Genomic DNA, 21,938 nt, shown 5'->3' with positions numbered 1-21,938 from the left:
TTGCCCCCTTGCACACAAGCAAATTCTAAAGAAATGCCCACTCTGCTCGCTGCCGGTTTTAAGTACTATGATACTATCATTACTTTTCTAAAGTTTTAAGGAAAATTAACTAAAGACATTTAACATGTCTGTCCAGTCACAGTGTTTGTATCCTGAAAGGGAAGCTTGACTGCCACCACGCCTACAGATGGCGCTGTGAGTATAGTGCGACAAAGTGTTCGGTGCAGAAGAATTATCGATAACAAGGCGTTTCCAAGATGGCAACAAATGAAGGTACCCCTGGTTCAAGTGCAACAAATGTCGACAAATGTTGCAATTCCCCAAACGATGGCTATGACAAAAAGTGTATATTTTGTAAAGTCGTTAACAAGGAGATGGGTACCGAGCTTCTGTACTCGGTAAGTAACACAATATTGCTTAAGCAGCACCTGTATAGGCTACTAACTGTCCACGCTACTGTATCAAGTTTAGCTAACATTACTAGATTATTTGAAATGGATTGCAGAGTTGTGATCAGTGATATGTAGTAAAAATGTATTTGCGCTGTGATGTAGCTTTTCATATACCTTTACCCTGCCTTAAATACAGGACGAGGAGATATCGTGTTTTAGAGACATCAAACCCGGAGCACCTCATCACTACCTGGTCGTACCTACCAGACATGTAGGGAATTGCAAATCACTTGGCAAAGAGCACGTTGCACTTGGTAAGGTCTATACTGCCCTGATATTCAATTTTTCAACTGATATTCAAATAATTTGAACGTTGCCCAGTGACTGCGACTCTAGAAATAATTTTAGTGGCAAAGCAATTACATTTTCTGTTGTTAATAAGGGCACATTTTTTAAGTTTAGCCTACTAGTCCATTCATTTTATGAAAAAAGGTTGAACAAATTGCAACAGAAGCAAACTTAACTGATTTTGTATCCTCAATATGTCTTGAGTAAGGGAAAAAAGCCCCGAAGAAACCCAGGGGAAAGTTTAGAAAAAGACCTACATATAGGGCCTATTCATGCGCCTATTCAGTATTTTTCTCACGTGAATAGGGAAACAAAATTAACCTTCACATATCACCTTGAAAATTACTGAGTTGATTACTTACATCAAGACAAAACAAAAAATGTAAAAAAATGTAAAAAAAACAAGTTTTTTGAAATTGTTTGTCAATATGGGGAAACAGGGCATAATTTAATTACATATAGCTAATTTGTATAAATACCACAACGGAGCTAATAATACATTAAATAGTCCAGGCAAAGTAAAGTCTGACCCAAAACTAATTGCAATAGAATTTATTTTCACATTTTTATATTTCAATTGGTAATCTAAACACCATAGTAAAAGACCATGAAAATACTGTTGGTGAAATGTTAAAATGAGGGTTGTTATGCATTATTCTTCAGCAAATACTGACAACTGTAATTAGAATGTTGTAGAATACACATTCTAAAGAATATCTGATCCTAGTTCTATCCAGAGCCTTATAGATAGAGGCTCTGGTTCTATCTAACTTCACATGGAATTTTAGAATCTTGCATTGTTGAGGAACATTCTTTTATCTTCATAGAGTGAATTTCTTTGCCTTATTTCAGACTGTTGTTGCAAAATTGGTGTCTATTTTTACATTTTGGCCCTTTGAATCAATGGAAATGGTTGTTGACTCTTTAAATAGAGCCAGTGTGTTTTTGCATGTAAGTATTCCACAATGTTCAAGCTGTACAAACACATAGCTAAGCATTATTCAGCCTAGGAAAGTGGTTTTGGTGTTTAATCCGATTCAGAGGTCACTGAAACATATACAGTATATCACACTAAAGTATCAGTCCATCATTTTCCAAGACTGTAATTGACCTCTTGCCCAGGGGTTGACTGATAGACTGTCTGTCCAATCAGAGGGGCCTGTATGATGCCCCTTTACTTTGCACAATTTTGTCTAAAACAATAATCAGACAGCACAGTATGTTTATGTTAGTGAATGCAGGAAAATTGTGAAGGCAAAGTTGAAGATGGACATGATAATGTCCAAATTTGACAGAAGGGTGCCGATGGGATAACTGCAGTTAGCCTCCAAAAAGGTGACTCTATTGTTGTGACATCTGGCAAAAAGGTGCATGTTATACTAATAAATATAGTTTAAGATTAATAATTAACAATGCATGCCTATGCATGGGTCATGGTTTTACCAAAGTCATAGAACAGTCAAAACTATACATATTCTAAAAGCATGCACTATACATGAAATATAGCATTAATCAACTAATGTCCCATCTTCCTCCATACCATGCATAACACATACTCCTCTATTCTGTATAGGCGAATCAAGTGAACAGCTGATACATTTTGGCCTGCACTATTAAGGGAAACAAATTAAACACCCTAAACTATATCTTTTCTGAAAGCATATATCCTCTGAAGGATATATAACACAATTTAAGACATTTCCCATCTTCCTCCATGCCATGCACAATACATTGCCCTCTATTCTGTAAAGGTGAATCTAGTTTAAAGTGGATACATTTTGGCCTATACTGTCCAGGAAAAACAGATTAAACACCCTAAACTATATATTTTCTAAAAGCATATACCCTCTAGATGAGATATAATACCAGTTAAGACATGTATTATCTTCCTCCATGCCTTGGACAATTTGTTTGTCAAATGTTGCAATCAGTTTTGGGTCAGACCTTACTTTGCCTATTACCTATACATAATTACATTATGCCCTGTTTGCCCATGTTAACAAACAATTTCAAAAAACGTATAATACATTTTTTGTTTGTCTTCATGTAAGTAATCAACTCAGTAATTTTAATGGTAATATGTTAAGGTTCATTTTTTCCCCCTATTTGCGTGAGAAAAATACTGCATAGGCGCATGAATAGGGTATATTTAGGTCTTTTTCTAAACTTTCCCCTATTGGGATTCTTCTGTTGCAATTTGTTCAACATTGACCCTTATTTTGGCTTAAAATGACTGGACTATACACATGGTGCTATTATTTGATTGTTGAAAATCTCAATCTTGTGTCCTGTGTGATCAGTTGAAAAGATGGTGGAGACGGGGAAGGAGATACTCCAGAGGAACAACATCACAGATATCAGTGATGTCAGGTATAGTGAAATGCCGACAGTCCTAAAAACCTTTTTTGGATCTCTCAGTAGAATGAATGTGTCTAAATTGTCGTACTTTTCAGGTTTGGATTCCACTGGCCCCCATTTTGTTCTGTCACACATCTACATCTGCATGTGCTGGCCCCGGTTAGCCAGATGGGCTTCATGTCCAGAATCTTCTACCGTCTGGATTCTTATTGGTTTATAACAGTGAGTAGGCCTTCCTTTATTGAAGGGAATACTTTTAAGTGTTTCCTGGTTTGAGACTAAAGATAAAATCTAAAGATTAAAATGTTGATGTTTAAGCAATCTAAGTTAACTTGTAGAGCAATTTACAGTCATACTGAGCAGATGGTTTTATCTAGTCTTATAGACAGTGCCGTACAAACAGAAACAAATTGGTTCCAGGTTCTCAGTTCCAGCAACGCGTATAGACTTTGGTAGACATTTGCCCACTTTGTTATTGAGTATATAGGAATAGCTTATAGTTTTAGTATTCTTTTTTATCAGTATGTTTGCTACCTGGGTGTGGGATTCATGGCTTTGATGTTGTCAGCTCCTCACTCAGTTGCAGTTGTGCCTGTTTGGATAACAAATTCCCTAATTTACTTAGCCTGAAGCTTCAAAATAAAAGTATTGCTGGTTGCTTTCTTTGACAGTCACTGAGCTGGGTTTTGGCACAGGTGTGTGTGTGTGTGTGTGGCAGTGGCTGCAGTGACGAGGATAGAAACATTGATTGTTCTTAACCGCTGTTGCATGTTTCCCTGACTGGCAGAGGGCGTAAAAAGGTGCCATTCAAATAAACCATGTTGTCATCAGAATCAGCATAGACAATGGAGTGTTGTGAGATTCCCTGCATGGCGGTCAGACAGCTGAGACGGGCCACTGAACTAGGGATGTATATGTCGCTGTTGTTCGAAGTGGCGAGTTAGAGCTAATGAATGAACGTCATTAGTTCCTATCTATCATAATTAATGACAAAACTACTAGTCTCATATTAATGATTTGACAGAGTTGTGAATCTGGAAAATCAGGCTGGTATGTGCAAAAGAGAAATTACCTTCATCATTTGCCGTCGACACATTATAATTGCTTAAGACTACTGTCCAAAGATGTGCTAATGCATTATGTCATTGTACTCACATAGCCAGAGCAGCATGATGTCAACAATGTTTCCATAGAAACAGCCCTTGTGTAACCCTGTCTCCCTTTGTCTTCCGTAGGCAGACCAGCTGATCCAGAGACTGAATTCCTTAGGTTAGGTCAACTGAAAAGGAAGGCTTGGTGCTGCTGCTAGATGTGTTCATCTGAATCTGATGAACAAACTGACTGTAGTGTTTCTCAAACACTTCCTAATTGAGTCAAGGAAAGCAGGTGTGAGTTATGCAAGTGCCTCAAGATAACTCATGTGAACCAATCATATCACTTGTCTTTTTTTACTCAAGCCAATGAGCTATATCAGACATGCAGCTCTTTTATCCTTTTATATTGTAATTTATTGCTTATGAAAGTGCTAAAACACTACATAAAACCTCAGTATTACAATAGCACTGATGTTTTGGAAGGATAGTGGTCATAAAGTCACATAAGCATTGTGATTGAATAAGTGTATGAGCATAACAAAAATCAACACCAACAATCAATTATGGTGACCACTTATCTTTTACAAAATAGACTTTCCCTACGGATATGGTACGGATGCCATCAGCAGCAGCTGTCCAAACACTGGCCAGTCATTCTAGTTATGCTTGATAATTCTGCTACTGAAGATGATTCCTATACATTAAGCTGCTTAAAAACATGTCCATCTTGAATTGTGATTTTTGCACGAAAGAGAAATGTGAAGATGTATTTAATCTGATAAGAAATATATATATATATATATATATTTATATACACACACACACACATATACACACTACCGGTCAAAAGTTTGGGGTCACTTAGACATTTCTATTCCACTCCATTATAGACAGAATACCATCTGAGATCAGTTGCATTGTTTTTTTCATCAGGGCAGCAGTTTTCAGATTACATTATGTGCTTATATAATTGCAAAAGGGTTCTCGACTGTTGTAGAAAGAAATTACTGATCTTTAATGCAATATCTACATTGCCCATTATCAGCAACCATTCATCCGATGTTCTAAAAGCACATTCTGTTTACTAATCTGATCTAATTTTAAAAGGCTAACTGAGAAAACATTGGCAATTATGAAAGCACATCATGTAATCTGAAAAATTAAAAAAAAACAACAATGCAACTGATCTCAGCTGGTATTCTGTCTATAATGGAGTGGAATTGAAATGTGTGTGTGTGCGTGTCACTATTATAATAGCAGAAATTGCTCAAAATGTTTAGAGGGATGTAAAATAACATTGTTTGCATTACAATCCTGTAAGAGTTTGTTTTCCTGTACATACAATGAATGCATGTGTTCATTAAAAAGCATTCTCAACTTAACCATCAGTTTTGATGCACACCAAGTGGTAACATAATAATCCAAACATATTCCTATAACAAGTTCCTTTTAATGAGACAGCTTGACAGAGAATGAGACCGTTCATATCCAGCCTGAGAATACACTTATATGGTTTAGTATCTGCTAATATTGCACAACTGAATGCAGTGTGAAATTTGGCAATGCAGTGATCCCATAAAGTCAGTACAATAGAAACTGATGTATTGCAGACATGGTTATGAATACATTTATTTCAAAACAGTCAAACAAGGATTGACAACTTCTAAAGACATGAACTTCTTTTCCCACTACTATGATGTTGGCAATATGTTAAAGAGTTCTCTCAAGATTATTCTGGAATTTTCTCACAGGACACTTTTATTAAGCACCATATTTGTCATACATAGCTTGTTCTGCTGTTTTAATACTTTAAGGAATTTTACTTAAGCATTGCATTATTCAAAACGTGTGCTACCTGACCTATCAATTCATTCTATCACTTTCATTCTTGAGATGCAACCTGTTATCTCTTATATATCAGAATACGTTGTGCTTTTTCACAACTTTAGGCCATACATATTCGTGTTCATTGGAGTAGTGTAATGATTAGGCGGTCATCACGTCCCTGCCAAAGCATCTCTCCTTCGAAGTGGACCAGCCCTTGTTTCCGCGCGCGCAGCAGGACGCCAACTAATTTGTTGGAGATGGTAACATAATGCTCAAACAGCGTTCCAAACTCCACCGTGATTTTCCCGTCCTCTTCGCGGGGGCGGCCAATTTCCTTAATCACTGAACTCAGTTCCTCCACCTCTCTGCAGATGTGAGACTGAGCGTCTTTGCCTCTTTGCTCCGTCTTGGAGCCCTCCGGTGGTTTTCCATAGCCCTCTTGGCCACGGTGAAGCTGCACAGTGACTGTAGCTGTGTCATTGCTGAAAGGATTGTGTTTTTGGTATTGCTGGTGTTCAGTAGACCACTTTTGCCAGTTCTCAGTTAAGCCCTTAACGGAGACCACGCAAGCATCGGCTCTATCGTCATATTGCACAGGTGCATCATTTGTTTCCATGGTGCCGCTTCCTCAGCTGTGCATCTTACAGAGACCACACATCATTCGTTCACTTTTGCTCACATTTCTGTGTAGAGGAAAACGGAGAAAGTTCTGTAATCAGCGTTTACTGCGCTACCAACCTGGTTACCAAAATTTACCAAAATGGTTCTGCGTCAGTGCGTCCTTGAAAGTAGTTTTTATTCGCACAACAATCTGTCATTTAAATCGCCATGCCTATCACCTGATAGTTTTGGAGTAATGTTTCTTATAGAAGAATATTAAATGGGTATAACAGACCTAGCCTCGTAGCCTATTGCAGTAATCTATGTTATGCTTTTAGTAACCTCACTCGAAACTATAAATAGGCCTAACTACAGTGTACTTGTGTAGGCTTCTGTTATGCTGTTAACAGATTTTGTGCATAAAAGGCAAAGGAATGTGGAGAAGGCCAACAGTGGCCAGAGACATCACGTTTTATCTAAGGGTTGCGGAGTAGCCTAAGCCAAGTAAAGTCTTATTTGCTGTATATACATTATCATACATTTATAATTCATAACTCTTCCTGATGCATGCACTTGAGTAGGCCTATACTACACTTATCAATTACATGAAGACTACACTTTATATAGGCTATGAATACGTTTGTACAATAAAAGTGTGGCCTACCTTTTTGGTGTTTTGTTTTCCAATAATTCCCTAGCCAGCTACTGGATGTCCTGCAATGCATAGCCTATCATTGCTGCTGTGCTGTGTAACGTAGGCTACTCGGTCGCTCTGTGGCATAACCAAAGTGCTGAAGCGGATCGGGGGAAAGAGAGCGACTCCTCAGTGAGCCAATCACAACATATGGATAATGGCCACAGAAGTAAAGTGGATCCAATCCTTGCCTCTGCCGTGACTGGCAAGGTTTTCATGTAAATCAGCTTAAGGGATAGCCTATATTTAGGCGATGATGCCTGTCACTTGTTAAAAATAAAATGTACTTTATTTTTTACAATACTTTCAAAACTTTAGTTTACTCTATTTTTTTCTACACATTGTCTCTATTCAATCATGTGAAAGATACGAGTCTAGGATACTGTATATCGATATGGTATGTCACTTTTTCAAAATACATTTTGGAGATGTGTGGTTCAATATGGGAATAAATAGCCTAGGAACCTTTTTTATAGAGTGAAGTTTCTCGTAGGCGATATTTACAGTCCCGCACTAACATGGCGCTGTACTGTAGTCGAACATGCCGACAATATTTATTACATTTAGCCCACGACAATGTTGATTTTAGACTACCGGTATGATTATTATTGCTTTTATTTGCAGTCTTTCACTCTTATGTGATAGGTCGATGCTGCATAATGGTGTTTTGAGTACATTTGTGATGCCAGAAGTTACGCTTTCTGATGCGCGTTGGCAGATGTACTATTATAAAGTGTCAACTCATTTGTTTAATCTTTTTTAACATTTTCAGGAGATAAAGTCGCTGCTGTCTATTCTTGGGAAGCCGTTCGACCCATCAGAGAACTTTAAAGAGAAGGTCGGCTTGGTAATTATTCTTATTCATTTGGACTATGCAAAGGAAATGTAATGTACAGCATCGATAAGGTTGCGTTTTCTCACAGTCTGTGTCGTTTGTCTTTTTTTTTTTTTGTAATGTTAGTCTCCCTTCTGGCGATTGAACGGCTTATCTGAGGATGACATACGAAACATAATGGGAAGAACTGTGTGTGCCAAGTAAGTTCACGCCTTTGCAGTTTCCAGTTCCTTCAATGTGTGGAATGCTGCCATGTCATGTGTCAGCGTGTCTGTTTTACCTTTCAAATCATAAAGACTTTAATTCATCGACAGACACCGTTCTGTTATTACATTGATAACTTTTGTTTGTGTTATAGATCAGCTTTTGAATTATGGGGTCACGGAGGAACGACCGAGGAACTGAAATCATCACTTCTAAATTATCCAACAGAGAGCATGGTACGCAGCCATTGCAGCAGTCAGTCATACAGATTAGGTACATAAAGATACATTGTTGCTGATTTGTTGTATTCTGACGTCCGTTTTGTGTCATTCCCTACAGTTGCCCTTTCTTCTAGAAGAATCAACTTACAAAATTAATGTTTACACTTTCAACAAAACATTGGTCTTCCAGGACAGAATAAAGAAAATTGATGTAAGTATGTTAGACTATTAAGGCAGCTTTCACACGGACACTTCCAAAAAGCGAGAATTCCAAAGTAGTGAGTGTGGTGGAATTGTTGCTGTGATACATTATTATATTATATTTACATATGCTTGTACTTACTGGTTTGTGACTTTTATCATCTGACTAGCTCTATATGATTGACAGTGCAAGTTCAGTCCAGATTTGATATAGTCACTGCAATGTTAAGCAATGTGGGAAACACACATGGCAAGTTCCTCCTCACTTTGGCACTAACAAGGGTAAAGGATACTCTTTATGTTCTAATTATGCTTATGACAGTATGAGTGATTGAACAGCGCTTTCACAGCGATTGAACAGCGCTGGGCGACGCAGAAATGGCTACCCACTGCTTTGGGTGTTTGTGTGCTCACTACTCACTGTGTGTTCACTACTTCTATTATGTGTGTGTGTGTGTGTGTGTGTGTGTGTGTGTGTGTGTGTGTGTGTGTGTGTGTGTGTGTGTGTGTGTTCATGTTCACATACTACAAATGTGTCAAAAGCAGAGGCAGAGAAGCAGAGTCTGTCATACATTGATTTTTGATTGTTCAGTCTTGTTTGAGCATTATTACAGTGTTCTTGGAATTTAAAAGAAATCTTTTACCGTCAGGCATTGGACTTCCTTCCTTTTAAAGGGAAAGTAAACCTGAAGGACGCAGATCATGTGTTTTGCTTGCTAGAGGACTATGGCACTGACCCCAACGACATCCCTGAGGAACCTTTGTATGTGTACTTTGGCAGATGGGTGAGTGTCATCAGTTATTGACTCACTACTGTTTTATTGAGGGCCTTACTTGAATCCATATTATATGGAGGAAGACCATCATTTCAGGCAGAAATTAATGTCTCTATGAGTAGGCCTTGTGTAAATGCTTCCACAAGATTTAACTGATGAGCTACAAAAGCTTTAAGTCAGATTAATCTGAATTTGCTTCATAGATTTGTATCATATATTGTAACATTGAGTCATATACTGTAACAAGGTGTCACATACATATTTACAAAACTAGCATAATATCGTAACACCTCCAATTATCACCCATTTCGTTCGAAAATTCTAAACCAACAATGTTTTTTAATACTTCAAAATAGCATTTGAGAAATGAACCTTACATTTGTCAATAGCCATTGGTGTGTAGATTTGAACAAAATCTGGTTTGGTTCTTACTGCCTGAAATATCCGATTTTGTGTACCATGCTCAGAGTTTAGTGCTGGCCTGGTGGGTCGTCTACTTCCACCCTTTAACAGGCACATCAACGGTTAGCCCGATAATTCTCGTCGCAATTCAAAATTCCACTGGAGCTCCAAGCGGATTTGTACACGCAGCCATACAACACTGTTTAAAGCTCTTTGAGTCACAGCAAAATGTCATTTTTGGTACATAGCTCATTTAGATATGGTGTGGGTGCTTGCGTTTCTTTAGGAATCCACCGTCTTGGTTTGTATAGAAATTAATATTAAGTGACACATACACGCAAGAGGACGGAAATACGGGACTGGTGGTAATAGGGGGCGTTCCGATAAATGTGTTATGATGTAAGTGCATGGTTGTTGACTTGTTGTTTATCCTCAGATTGCAGATGGCCAAAGAGATCTAATCCGCTCTCACAGTGTGAAGAAGAGGCACTTTATTGGGAACACCAGTATGGATGCAGGGCTATCTTTCATAATGGCTAACCACGCCAAAGTCAAACAGCATGACCTTGTCTGTGACCCATTTGTTGGAACAGGTGAGACAGAATCTCCATGACCACACATTAAACCATTATTCATATAGGACAGTGAAAAGTGGAAGGAAGTGAATGGGAGAGAGAAATAGAGTGGGATGGGGAATGTCAAGAGTTGCCCAGGTGTGTTGTTTGAATGTAATGTGTGCGTTCAAAACGTAGTTCTCTGCAACTCTCATCTGCACGTAATCCGGTCTCTTCATTTCCGAATGACAGAAGAGGTGGTAGACATGCCCCTGTCCCAATTTTTTTGGGACATGTTGCTGGCATTAGAATCAAAATGAGCATACATTTTCTAAAAAAAACATTTCTATTTTAACAACTGATGTGTTGTACTTAGATTGGATTGGATTGGATAGGATAGTCTTTAATGTCCCCTATGGGTAATTTGGTTCACAGCAAGTAGCCAGTATAAATATACTTAATGAGATAATAAATGCATATTCAAAATGTAAAATCACATACACTTGTAGAAGATTGTAATATGTTTCTGTCTGAACGTAAACATAAGCAATGATATACAAATACAAGTTGACCTATAACTTGTTAAGAAACCCAACAGCTGATGGGACAAATGATTTTTATTAGATTAGGTATCTATTAGACCTGGCCTGCTTAAAAAAATATACCTCCTCCCTGATGGTAGGAGGCAAAACTCTGAGTAGAGTGGGTGGTTAGTGTTTGGCCCCAAAATGGGCATTGCTCTCTTTGTGCCTCTGACCTCAAATACATGCCCAATGCTGTTGAGGTTAATGCTAGTGATCTTCTGACCGAGAGTAACAATTTTACTAAGCCTATTTGGAAGAAAAAGAGGGTTTCTGACTTTTTTGTTTTCTTGTAACTTTAAACAGCCAGGCTACAATGGGCGCACTACTGAAGTATTCTGTTTGTGAAGTGTATGCTGCAACAGTTAGCTTACAACAGTTAGCTATAATCAATGGACGTGATCTAATACACCAGACGTTATAGTGAATTGCTTTTCTCCAATGGAATCCCTATGAGAGCCTACTCTGTGATCATGTCAAAAATGATCTTTTTGCCTAGTCAATATCTGATAACTATGATAGGCCTAAGACTATAATATTATATTCTTGTATGGCGTTATTAATTAGAAAGACGTTCAAAAAGAGATGAATGAACTGAACACCGCAACATAGGAAGATTGGTTTATCTGACTTGTTTCATATGTGTTAGCCATGCATTGAAATACTGTAATACCTTCAGTGGATAAACCATGGCTGGAAATAATGTTGCCTAATTGACGTGATCTTTCTGCGTTTTATAGCCTAGGTTTTAGAATAAGTGACGATACTTTCTTGATACTTTCTTGATACTGCTTTGCGCTTGCATGTTCCCATCTACTCCTCATGCCTCTAATATTTCCAAATTAAAAAGAACTTACTGTATGAACGGAAGAGAGTGGACTTGGACTACGATCAAATAGTTTGAAGAGAAATTACAAAACTATTTAAATTTGATTTAAGTTTAGGTGCATACTTCAAGGTTGTTCCGTCTCTCGGCAAGCGATAGCTCCATACATATTTGGAGCTTGGAAAAATGCAGTGATTTGCACATTAGCCTGTATACTAGCAAAATTGTAAAATGGTATATTGGAAAGAGAGGGTGAAAATATAGACTACTACCGGTAATAGCAGCAGCAAGCAGCCTACAATATAAAACAGGTCTAGGTTGCCTTCTCATGAACTTGAACTGTTGTCAGATTGGTAGGCCAGTTTAATTAACAAACGCCACATTGAGATAGCATAGTTTGAATAATGAAGTGAACCCTCTCTGAACTGCAAATATGATTTCTTCTTCTTTGATATCACCAGAGACATTTAATACGCCTGAGCTGAAGGAAAGCCTTATGACATGGAGACATTGCTGCCAAACTCGGGGCCATCGTGCACTTCATTAATTGAACACACCTGTACGAGATATGGAACTGAGTAGAGAACCCCCTTTTCCAAAGTCTCTGTCTGAGTTGCTTGATGGATACTTTTTCACAGGCCAAAAGCCTACTAAAATCCTTTCAACCCATCTTTAGTGAATTACTCCAGCTCCTTTTTGGGAGGCATGTAAAATGTTCCAGAATCACAAAAGAAGTGTATTCTTTTTTTATTTCTTGAGACATATTTTTTATAAATTATTAATGTAATTGTTTAGCTTTGTGAATCGACCGACTTTTCCAGGACTTTAATAGCTGTTTTGTTGCCTGTGTCTTAATATGTAGCCATCATGAAGCCAAACACTGATTTCCAGAAGAGGACAATAAAGCCGTCTGTTTATCTATCCATCTGCCAAGATGTCTCTTCATCGATCATGTTACGCATTGTAAAAAGCTGAGGCGAATCTAGGTGTCTGTTTGTAGCGTGCTGTGTGTCCAGTCCAGTTGGCAGGCCCTTATCATGAACGTCTGCCGTCAAACGTATGGATGTTGTGAGATCTGCTGGCCAGATGGGATAATTTATGACCCCACAGTAGAGAGCTGTAGATATGCCGTTTGTATACCTATGGGCCTCAGTGGAGCCAAAACAACATGTGATGGATTCACACTCTCACTTCGGTACCTGCTGCAGGAACATTCTGTGTGAACTGCTAGTGCTCTATAGGGAATCATCTGCCAAAAGATGAAATTGTGTGCTTGTGTATGTGGTGGCCTGCGCACAAGTTTACGTATTTAAGGTGTGCTTGAGTCTTTTTTTTTTTTTTTTAAGCCAACTATTTTTAAATACAGCCAGCCTAATCTAATAAATTTCAAGGGCTGAGCAAACACATATTAAACAAATGGAAAACCAAGTTTTCTATATAAACACTAAGTTGTTTTAAAACCATTATGTATTTACGTTTATGGCGAGCTGGCTCACTTACCTAAGATAACTTGCAGATAAGTGCATACAAATTATGCTTCCTTGCCCAGGGAAGATCTTTTGTGTACTGCTTCAGATATGGTCTGTCAGCCAAACGTAAATGGTTGTCTCAAGAAATATTTATTAGCGTTTTCAGTCGATCCTGTTTGTTGCTCCCTCTTCCAGGAAGCCTGTTGGTTGCATGTTCCCAATTCGGGGCTTATGTTTGTGGGACAGACATTGATTACAACACTATCCACGGAAAAGGTATGTGTCCATTTGATATGTCTTCACAAGTGTCCCTCATATCTATTCATAGAATATGTTGTCCCTCATCTCTATTCTAATGAGTGTAATCTTCTGCCTGAAGAAGACCCAGCAGGGTCGAAACGTTGCCTGTTGTGCATTAAATAATTGGGAGTCAAAAGCAGTGTTGCGGACATTATATATTTTTTCAATTGAGTATAGTTTTCTTTTGTCCTGCACCTGCCAGAAGGTGGGATGTGCACACAATAACTGTTTGCTGTAATTGGGTAGGCCCTCATATCTACTCCTATAATGTGTTGTCCCTCATGTCTATTCTAATGAGTGTAATTGGGTAGGCCCTCATATCTACTCCTATAATGTGTGTCCCTCATGTCTATTCTAATGAGTGTAATTGGGTAGGCCCTCATATCTACTCCTATAATGTGTTGTCCCTCATGTCTATTCTAATGAGTGTAATTGGGTAGGCCCTCATATCTACTCCTATAATATGTTGTCCCTCATGTCTATTCTAATGAGTGTAATTGGGTAGGCCCTCATATCTACTCCTATAATGTGTTGTGATGAACCTGAATGTAGGCAAATCCAGCCGGAGGAACCAGAAGTGGAGGGGCCCAGATGAAAACATCCGGGCAAACCTTCGCCAGTATGGGACAGAGAGGCAGTATGTGGACGTCCTGGTCTCAGATGCTTCCAAACCCATTTGGAGGAGTGTGAACCTATTCGATGCCATTATCACAGACCGTATGTCATGCGGATAGCTTTAGTTTCTCCACTCCCCACCTGATTTTTCTCCACTGAAGTTTTCTAAAAACTGTTTTTTTTGTTTTTTTTTTAAAAATGTTTCTGTGATGTTTTCCCAAGAGTTCTGTCACTGCTGTAGTTCCATCCATTTTGTTAATGAGGAGCCCAAAAGAATCATTAACATTTCCTCTATGATCATCTCTCTTCTCTGTTTTCCTCTTCTGTCAGCTCCCTACGGTATCCGGGAATCCACACGGAGAACAGGCTCCCATAAGGATATAATCAAGCCTCCAGAGGACTAGTGAGTTTCTCATCTCGCCTTGCGTTCATATAAAAAAAAATGGGCCTCAGTAAGCCTCTCAAATGGCATGTCTGTTGTACCTCAAACAGCAGAGGGCGCCATAGCTATTCTTTTCAAATCCAACCACAGAGGCACCATCACTGGAAGGATGTGATTCTCTCATTGCTGTTCTCATTTGGCGCAACTCTACAGCTTATCTTTGTAAAGTGGTGTCCTACATAATTAGGCTGTGATCAGCATTTTTGTCATAGCTGAAGGTTTGTGGCACATGTGTGTGTGTGTGTGTGTGTGTGTGTGTGTGTGTGTGTGTGTGTGTGTGTGTATGTATGTATCGTCGCTCAGTGATTGCGCCTGTGTGTGTTTCTTCTTCAGCGGTGGGGAGAGCCATGTCCCAGTGTCCATGGAGTATCGCCTGAGTGACATCTTCACTGACCTCTTAAACTTTGCAGCCCATCATTTAGTAATGGGCGGCCGGTTAGTTTACTGGCTGCCAATCTACAGACCAGAGTAAGTAGCATCAACCTGATCAAACCTTTCAGTCTAATCTCTTTAAGCTTTGGAAGTTTTTTTTTTCATATATGTAACAATTCTTCCAGCTATTGAAAACTACAGTTAATTAAATGGAATTTTTGTTGTGATCTAACAAGAAAAACCGAATTGGTTTATGAAGTGAATGGTTAGCCAGTGTACTGTATGGATACTCTCCAAACTCATTTTATTTGGAAGAATGAATGAAGTGGAAAGCTGACCAGGTAAACCCTTCACCGGAGTCAAATTTGGTTTGATCCAGTTCTATCCTGTTCTTCCCAGCCCTGCCTACCTCTCCAGGTCTTTGTAGTAGAGCAGTGCGGTGCAGTGTAGTGTAGTGTAGTGTAGCTCTTGTGTGATGTAGTTGTAGCTGTATGGGAGTGCAGGTGTCCTGTGGTGGGATATTCCAGACGGCAGCCTCCACCACAGGCCTGTCCAGGCAGCAGCTGCCCACATATGAGAGAGAGCTGCTGGAATAGCCCTACTGGAGGAGGAGGAGGAGGAGGAGAGGCAGCCAGCTCAAGCCTCAGATCTAAATTACAGTCCAAAGAGTGTGTTAGAGTTCTGACATCATGTCTCACACACACACACACACACAGACACACACACACAGACCACCGCCATAAACTGAATTTCCCCAGCAGTGGAGATGGGAGACCCGCGGGCAGTGTGTGTTCTGCTTACGTGCAGTTGCAGACATCTGCTTTGAGAAAACAAAGAGGCTCAGACTTAACGTATGCACGGTTGGCAGGAAGTGAGCAGCTCTGTACATGATGGTGCCTTTATGCGCGCACTTTAAGAAGCTGCAGTGTATACAGGTAAGCCTGACTAGCTGATGACAAGCGAGCAAAAATTATTTTATACTATAGCAGATTTGGGGCATGGTATTACCAAAGATCCTTTAGAACTGTCTGGTATTACCCACATCTGTGCACCGCTACCTCTTCTCCTTTCTCAGAAGTAATCAAACAGTTTGGTGAAACTGGGAGAGGCTTTTTTGTAGACAACACTGCTCATAAGGTTGCCCCTTGTATCATTACCAGAAAAAAACAGACCTCTGTAGTTCTTCACACACTCAAGTTCTTGACCTAACTAGCTGGTGGACTAAACAGTGACTTTAACTCATGCACTTACTAGTGTTGTCACGATACCAAAATTATGACTTCGATACGATACCTGCCATAAATATCACGATGCTCGATACTAAAACGATACTACGGCGAAATCCTAAGATATCTGGAGAAGAAAGGACTCATACCTCCTCCAAGTGTATTGAGTCATTTGTGTTGAATTTGGTGCACTTTTGTAGTGTGTAGGTCAATTCTGGGTTCTAAACTTCTAAACTTCCTACATAATGATTATTTTTTTATAGTCAGTAAAATAGTAGGCCTACTTTCTGTGATTAAGTCCTTTATTGTTTGTTATAGTTAATTTACATTGTGTTGTGTTTTGGCAATAAAGTAGCTTTAAATAGCCAAACTAGGCTAGATCAAGGTCAGTGTTCAAATTACTGCATGCAAATCACTGAATACTATGCAGAGGGGCCTAATTTTTAGGCCATCTGATGTACAGTATAGGCTACCCTAGGCCTTCCCGTGTTCATGGGATTTCTTTGACAGTTGCAAAGGGGAAAATGTGAGGATAGTCTTCTTTGCGCCCAGTGTACAAGTACGACGTTCCAACCACTCAGGTCTTCGTCAGATAGGCCTACACCATTACCTGTTGCAATATATCTGTGTGCATTACTACATTACGTCTATTTCTTTGATAACATGATTTGCTAGCACGTACTGTAACAATACGCCGCTATTATTATTAGGACTCAACACGCTTTGGTGGTATTATGCTGTGGGCTTTAATTAGCACATTTCGGGTAGCCTATCCTACATCTGGGCAATAATTATTGAACAAATTGCAGTCTACATGCCATGACAAATATTACCAGTAGTAGGCTACTGACCGAACATGAAATAGATCGTTTACAAGTTATGGTAATGTTATTCTGGCGTGAACATTGCGCTTTCATCACGTTAGCACCCTATGATTACAGCTCGTTATGTCTCGTCAAAATGATTACAGCTCGTTATGTCTCGTCAAAATTCATTGATGAAGGAAGGTTCGCTTTATCCCAGAGAACCATACTCGTTTCACTTAGGCTAAACTAAAACATAAGAGAAGAACTTGGCACTAACCATGTAGTCGTGTTTTCTATAGCATATTCGTTAACCTGTCGTTCTTTGAACTCTTTAAAAATGTTGGGATATGTCTGCGAGGTGTTTTGCCAAGTTCCATGCGTAGCCTACTGCTTTTAAATGACTTTGTGTACGTGATGGCTTGCCTTAATTCGCGATGTATCCGAAATAGTTGCAGATTTCACTGCATCTTTTGTTTTATCCACAAGGCCTAGAACTGTCGGCAAAGAACTATGACGTTGGCTGCGCACTCACTCACTCAGAGCTGCCTGCTTGACACGCCCACTTGCCTAGATGCGTGAAAGGAGCAGTGAAAACAGCAGTTCACCTCGCTGTTTTCGCTACAATGACTCACTAGCACCACCTGTGTGGCGTTATGAGAGAGGACTCTAGCGACTTGTTCTTTGTTAGCATGCTAACTTCAGTGGATATTTGGGCAACACAGCCCTGAATGTTGTAAAATAAGACATGTATATAGCACAAGCCCGTCTTATGTTTGTGTGTGAGGAACTGTGTGTCTGTGTGTGTATGTGTCTGTCTGTCTGTCTGTGTGTCTGAATGTGTGTGTGTGTGTGTGTGTGTGTGTGTGTGTGTGTGTGTGTGTGTGTGTGTGTGTGTGTGTGTGTGGGCTTCCAAGAGAGGAACCTGACACTGGCTTGATGAACAGCGCAGAAACTCTTCACCCTGCGGCGCAGCTACACTTGACCCCCGTCCTATTGGGGCCCCGACACATTCAGGGCACAGTGCCAGAACAAACCCCACAGTGACAAACTTAACACACAGACTAAACACAGCACTACCCCCCCCCCCCCCCCCCCCCAACACACACACACACACACACACACACACACACACTCCCCACCTCCACCCTTCGCCGTCTCCACAGAGACTCACCGTCACCCCAGGGCCTGCTTGGATTCCAGCCCCCTTTCGGTCCCGTCAGTATCTGGTTTCGGCTGACCTAAATGTGTGTGGTTCTGTTGACAGATAGCTGCGTGGATGTTAGGTGCCATGCCGTTTTCTTGACAAGCAAAGCTATTGGCATACATTTTTCAGTTGTACATCTGCTCCTTGAGTATGGAGCTAGCCAAGGCCATGGGTTATACAAAACAAGCTGTATATTATAAGTACACAACTGATAGCAACTTATGGATGTAAGTCAGATGAAGGCATATGCAGGAATGAATGGAAAAAGTAACTATGGAAATTGTCAAAAAAGGAATTTAGTTGTCTGAATGGGAATCGGTTGTACAGGGATGGAGATGTTCGTGGAATGGACTCAATCTGTTACCTATCAAAAACTTCTTCAGCGAGTTGCTCTCAGTAAGAAAGCATGTAAAGAGCTGTGTGACCTCTGCTCACACCTTTCTGCCTACCTCCTAAGCTGCCATAGCAAAATCATTCCACCTGGAGAACCTGAAGGGTTTAACTTCAAACGTTGCCGTTTCATGGTCCAGCTACCATCAGCCAAACCATTTGTTTGTGCCGTGGTGTTCTTTCCATAAGGGGGCGCAGCCCATTCACTGTGACTGGCCCACTGAGTCTAACGACTAGTGGAGGGCTGAGGAGGAGGGGGCCGGGAAGCTTTGACTGAGTGGATCTGGAGAGTCAGATTGTGTAGCAACAAAGTTGTTTATAAACACTGGTGTCAGCGAAGGGGGGGGGGGGGGGGGGGCAAGTGCCACAGGAATCCAGAGTGGCAGTGTCGTGCGGCCCTTTTAACAGCCGCCCGGGGAAGCGGCGCCTGCCTGGGTCCCCCAGCAGAGCGCACAGGCGTGGGGGATGAGGTCACCCACCCCCCGCCACTACCACCCTGTGTTCCAATTAAAGGGGCTTCCGCTGCCTCGGAGACCCTCTGCCGCGCCTGTCCCTCACACACAGACACACACACACACACACACACACACACACACACACCTCCTCCTTCCCGCTCTGCTCTCCGACTCTGGGCTGGCCTCTGTGGCTTCTTCTGCTCGTTAGCTTATATTCCCTACTGGCTTCTTTAAGTTTTGCGACGTGTTGCCGCTTAGTGCGTTAAAGATGTTCCCAACCACCGTAGCCACGTTTTCCTCAGCTGCTCTGGCAGGAACCAGAGTTTGCTTTTCAATCAGTGTGAAAAACATTAATGCTCTCTCACTCTCTCAGAGATTGTTGCACATAGACCCCCCCCCCCCCCCCCAACACACACACACACACACACACACACACACACACACATACTGGCTTAGACACAATCAATAATTGCCAGAGTTTACCTTTTGTAATGTTAGACTACTATATTTCATGCAGCGACAACTATTCACAGATGTTTCGAAGTGTTATGACCTAAACTGTTTCCATAGATGTCTAGACCTCACCCTACATACACAGCACATGTTCATACACACTAGAGTGTGTTTACATCATACATACCGGTACTCTAGTCGTTTAACATGCATACTAGAGCCTCAGTTCACATACACGCACACACACATATGAAAAAGAAACTTAAAAATTGTAAATGTCAAAAAACAAAAGTTGTAATTGCCATTTTAAACCTGGCCGTGCTGTGCTCACCCACATTATGGTACAGTGGACGCACATATTCCATTGTCTCCATGGCGACAGCGAGGGGACAAACAAACACTGGGTGAAAATCTCTCACCAGCATCAGCTCACTGTTTCTTCAAAACGTTGGCAAACGCGTGCATCAATGTGCCCGTAACACACCTCGGCCCTTGACAGGTCTCGCCTCCCCAATTTGGGCCACCATCAGCGCGACCTGACACTGGCCATATATTACATCTCGCTCGGCAGAGGCGGTAATAACTTGCCGCTAGCATGGGCCCTATGAAAGTCAAACTGCAGCCAAACAGGCTGCTGAAGAGAGAGGGCTTATTTCACAGAGGCTCTGGGAAAAGGCCGGCGCTGTTGGCTTTATGGGTAGGGCCTACGCTTCAGAGAAATCCGAGAAGAGGTATCGGATGCGCTCGGCTCTCTGTGGCCATATCGTCTGATGATGGCTAGGGCCTGACTCCAATTCAATTCAAATATGTTTTATTGGCACAACAAATTATATGATGCATTGCCAAAGCGTTCAGAGGGATAATAATAATAATAAAAAGAAAACATATACAAACGTATACAAACATTGTTACACTGTTATACTTCATCAATACACTGTAAATTACGTGAGTAGGCTATGTATATTTACTGTATATACATATGTGTGTATGTGTGTGTGTGTGTGTGTGTGTGTGTATGTGTACATGTACATGCACGCTTGTGAATAAGAATGTGGGTTATTACAGTCTGGTCCGAGCTGTTTGTTTGATTGTCTAGCTCCCAACTCTCATTCTCCAGTGATCGAGGACCGCAGTGTTTACTGCAGATGATAAGACTGGGCATGACTTTGGTTGTCGAAACCCCCAAATCCTGTATTTCCATCTGGGCTAACGTTACCTTTCAAATCTAATCAGACGTTTTTTTTTTTATCCCACATGTAAACATCTGGAAAAAAGATATTAAAGCAAACACAGTGTAGATTGATCGTGTTTGAGTTTTTGTGGGACCACTTGACAGTAATTAATGCGTTCAGTGGCTTGCAGCGTAACAGTGTTTATGGGCTTGTTTAATACATTTCCTTCCTCAGATTTTGCTGTGGCAGTGAAGCTATAACATTAATTCAATTTGAGTTTATGAGTTAAGTATGCTTTTATGGTACTATTACTTTGCGAGATGGGAAAACCCAATTGTGGTGGCCACTGAAAAGAGCTTGGACAGTTTTTTTTTTTTTTTGTCATTCCAATTGAACTTTTCCGATTAAAAAAACTGCCGTCTATTTACATGGGGTACGTTCTATACCAATCAGGTGCTTTCAAGCGCTTTAGAATCTTTGACTTTTGATAATCTTTGAATAGCCATTGTTGCCTACTTTTCTTTGAGAAGATATAGCAGGCAATCCGATTGACTGTATACATGGCTATTCAATCGGAATAGTAACGGACTACACCACATCTTTCATTCTGATTAAAATTCTGATCGGATCATTGCATTTTTATTCCGATTGAGGTGTTTATGAGGTTTTATTCCAATTAAGCCGTTATTCCGTTTCTGTCCATCTAGACGTGTCTAATGTTTGACGCATGTTCTGATAGTTGATATGACTCAGTGATGAGCCATGGCCCTAATGTTATGAAACAGGCGCTGGTTCACTGGTCCATGTCTCAAACATAGAATTGAGTAAATGTTTAACGTCGGGTGTGTTTAACACATTTTGTTTAACACCAGGCATCAGGCACTGCATTCTGTTCTGCATGAAATGTCTTCTATCATTTTTGAAGGGACTTGAGTGACTTTGTTGTTTGTTTAGTGTGCTATGTGCAGTAACTGGCCCACAGTTGAGTGTGTTTGCCGCTGTCTCTCTGCAGGTACTGTGAGGAGATGATTCCCCTGCACCCCTGCCTGAGTCTCGTCAGCAACTGTGAGCAGGTTCTCTCCACTCACACGTCACGAAGGCTCATCACCATGGAGAAGACC

General features: G+C 40.5%; 3 protein-coding genes across 5 annotated transcripts in view; 2 read left to right on the top strand and 1 right to left on the bottom strand.

Annotated features, from left to right (window-relative positions):
* The first annotated feature begins 251 nt into the window (after positions 1-251).
* On the top strand, positions 252-5,574 carry hint3 (histidine triad nucleotide binding protein 3). Its single transcript, XM_076280269.1, has 5 exons — positions 252-398; positions 589-706; positions 3,041-3,110; positions 3,194-3,320; positions 4,334-5,574. The coding sequence occupies exons 1-5, from the start codon at positions 258-260 to the stop codon at positions 4,370-4,372; spliced, it is 495 nt and encodes a 164-aa protein (XP_076136384.1). The 5' UTR covers positions 252-257; the 3' UTR covers positions 4,373-5,574.
* A 32-nt stretch (positions 5,575-5,606) lies between these two features.
* On the bottom strand, positions 5,607-7,482 carry LOC143119048 (actin-binding Rho-activating protein). Its single transcript, XM_076280270.1, has 2 exons — positions 7,284-7,482; positions 5,607-6,702 (listed from the first exon to the last, which is right to left on the bottom strand). The coding sequence occupies exon 2, from the start codon at positions 6,633-6,635 to the stop codon at positions 6,159-6,161; it is 477 nt and encodes a 158-aa protein (XP_076136385.1). The 5' UTR covers positions 6,636-6,702; positions 7,284-7,482; the 3' UTR covers positions 5,607-6,158.
* A 319-nt stretch (positions 7,483-7,801) lies between these two features.
* The window catches only part of trmt11 (tRNA methyltransferase 11), an 18,255-nt gene continuing 4,118 nt past the window's right edge, over positions 7,802-21,938 (top strand). For 2 of the 3 annotated variants that reach the window (XM_076280267.1, XM_076280266.1), the window contains exons 1-12: positions 7,802-7,909; positions 8,086-8,160; positions 8,275-8,348; positions 8,507-8,588; positions 8,692-8,784; positions 9,425-9,559; positions 10,389-10,545; positions 13,578-13,658; positions 14,235-14,399; positions 14,628-14,700; positions 15,073-15,207; positions 21,830-21,938. The exon at positions 21,830-21,938 is cut by the window's right edge and continues 12 nt beyond it. In XM_076280267.1, coding sequence (XP_076136382.1) covers positions 7,832-7,909; positions 8,086-8,160; positions 8,275-8,348; positions 8,507-8,588; positions 8,692-8,784; positions 9,425-9,559; positions 10,389-10,545; positions 13,578-13,658; positions 14,235-14,399; positions 14,628-14,700; positions 15,073-15,207; positions 21,830-21,938 — 1,257 coding nt within the window. In that variant the 5' untranslated portion in view covers positions 7,802-7,831. The remainder of the gene's footprint in view (positions 7,910-8,085; positions 8,161-8,274; positions 8,349-8,506; positions 8,589-8,691; positions 8,785-9,424; positions 9,560-10,388; positions 10,546-13,577; positions 13,659-14,234; positions 14,400-14,627; positions 14,701-15,072; positions 15,208-21,829) is intronic. The other variant, XM_076280268.1, reaches the window with a different exon arrangement.

The sequence above is a fragment of the Alosa pseudoharengus genome, unplaced genomic scaffold (assembly GCF_046254945.1).
Source record: "Alosa pseudoharengus isolate Yale_2024_CS ecotype anadromous, Long Island Sound unplaced genomic scaffold, YU_APseudo_1.1 YU_APseudo_1.1_scf_12, whole genome shotgun sequence".
Classification (NCBI taxonomy): domain Eukaryota; kingdom Metazoa; phylum Chordata; class Actinopteri; order Clupeiformes; family Clupeidae; genus Alosa; species Alosa pseudoharengus.
This window is presented reverse-complemented; position numbering and strand designations above follow the sequence as displayed.

Coding starts and splice junctions, on each gene's coding strand:
- LOC143119048 (XM_076280270.1), bottom strand. CDS start 6,635: ATGGAAACAAATGATGCACCTGTGCAATATGACGATAGAGCCGATGCT.
- hint3 (XM_076280269.1), top strand. CDS start 258: ATGGCAACAAATGAAGGTACCCCTGGTTCAAGTGCAACAAATGTCGAC. Junction 399..588: donor GTACCGAGCTTCTGTACTCG/GTAAGTAACACA, acceptor CCTTAAATACAG/GACGAGGAGATATCGTGTTT. Junction 3,321..4,333: donor ATTCTTATTGGTTTATAACA/GTGAGTAGGCCT, acceptor TGTCTTCCGTAG/GCAGACCAGCTGATCCAGAG.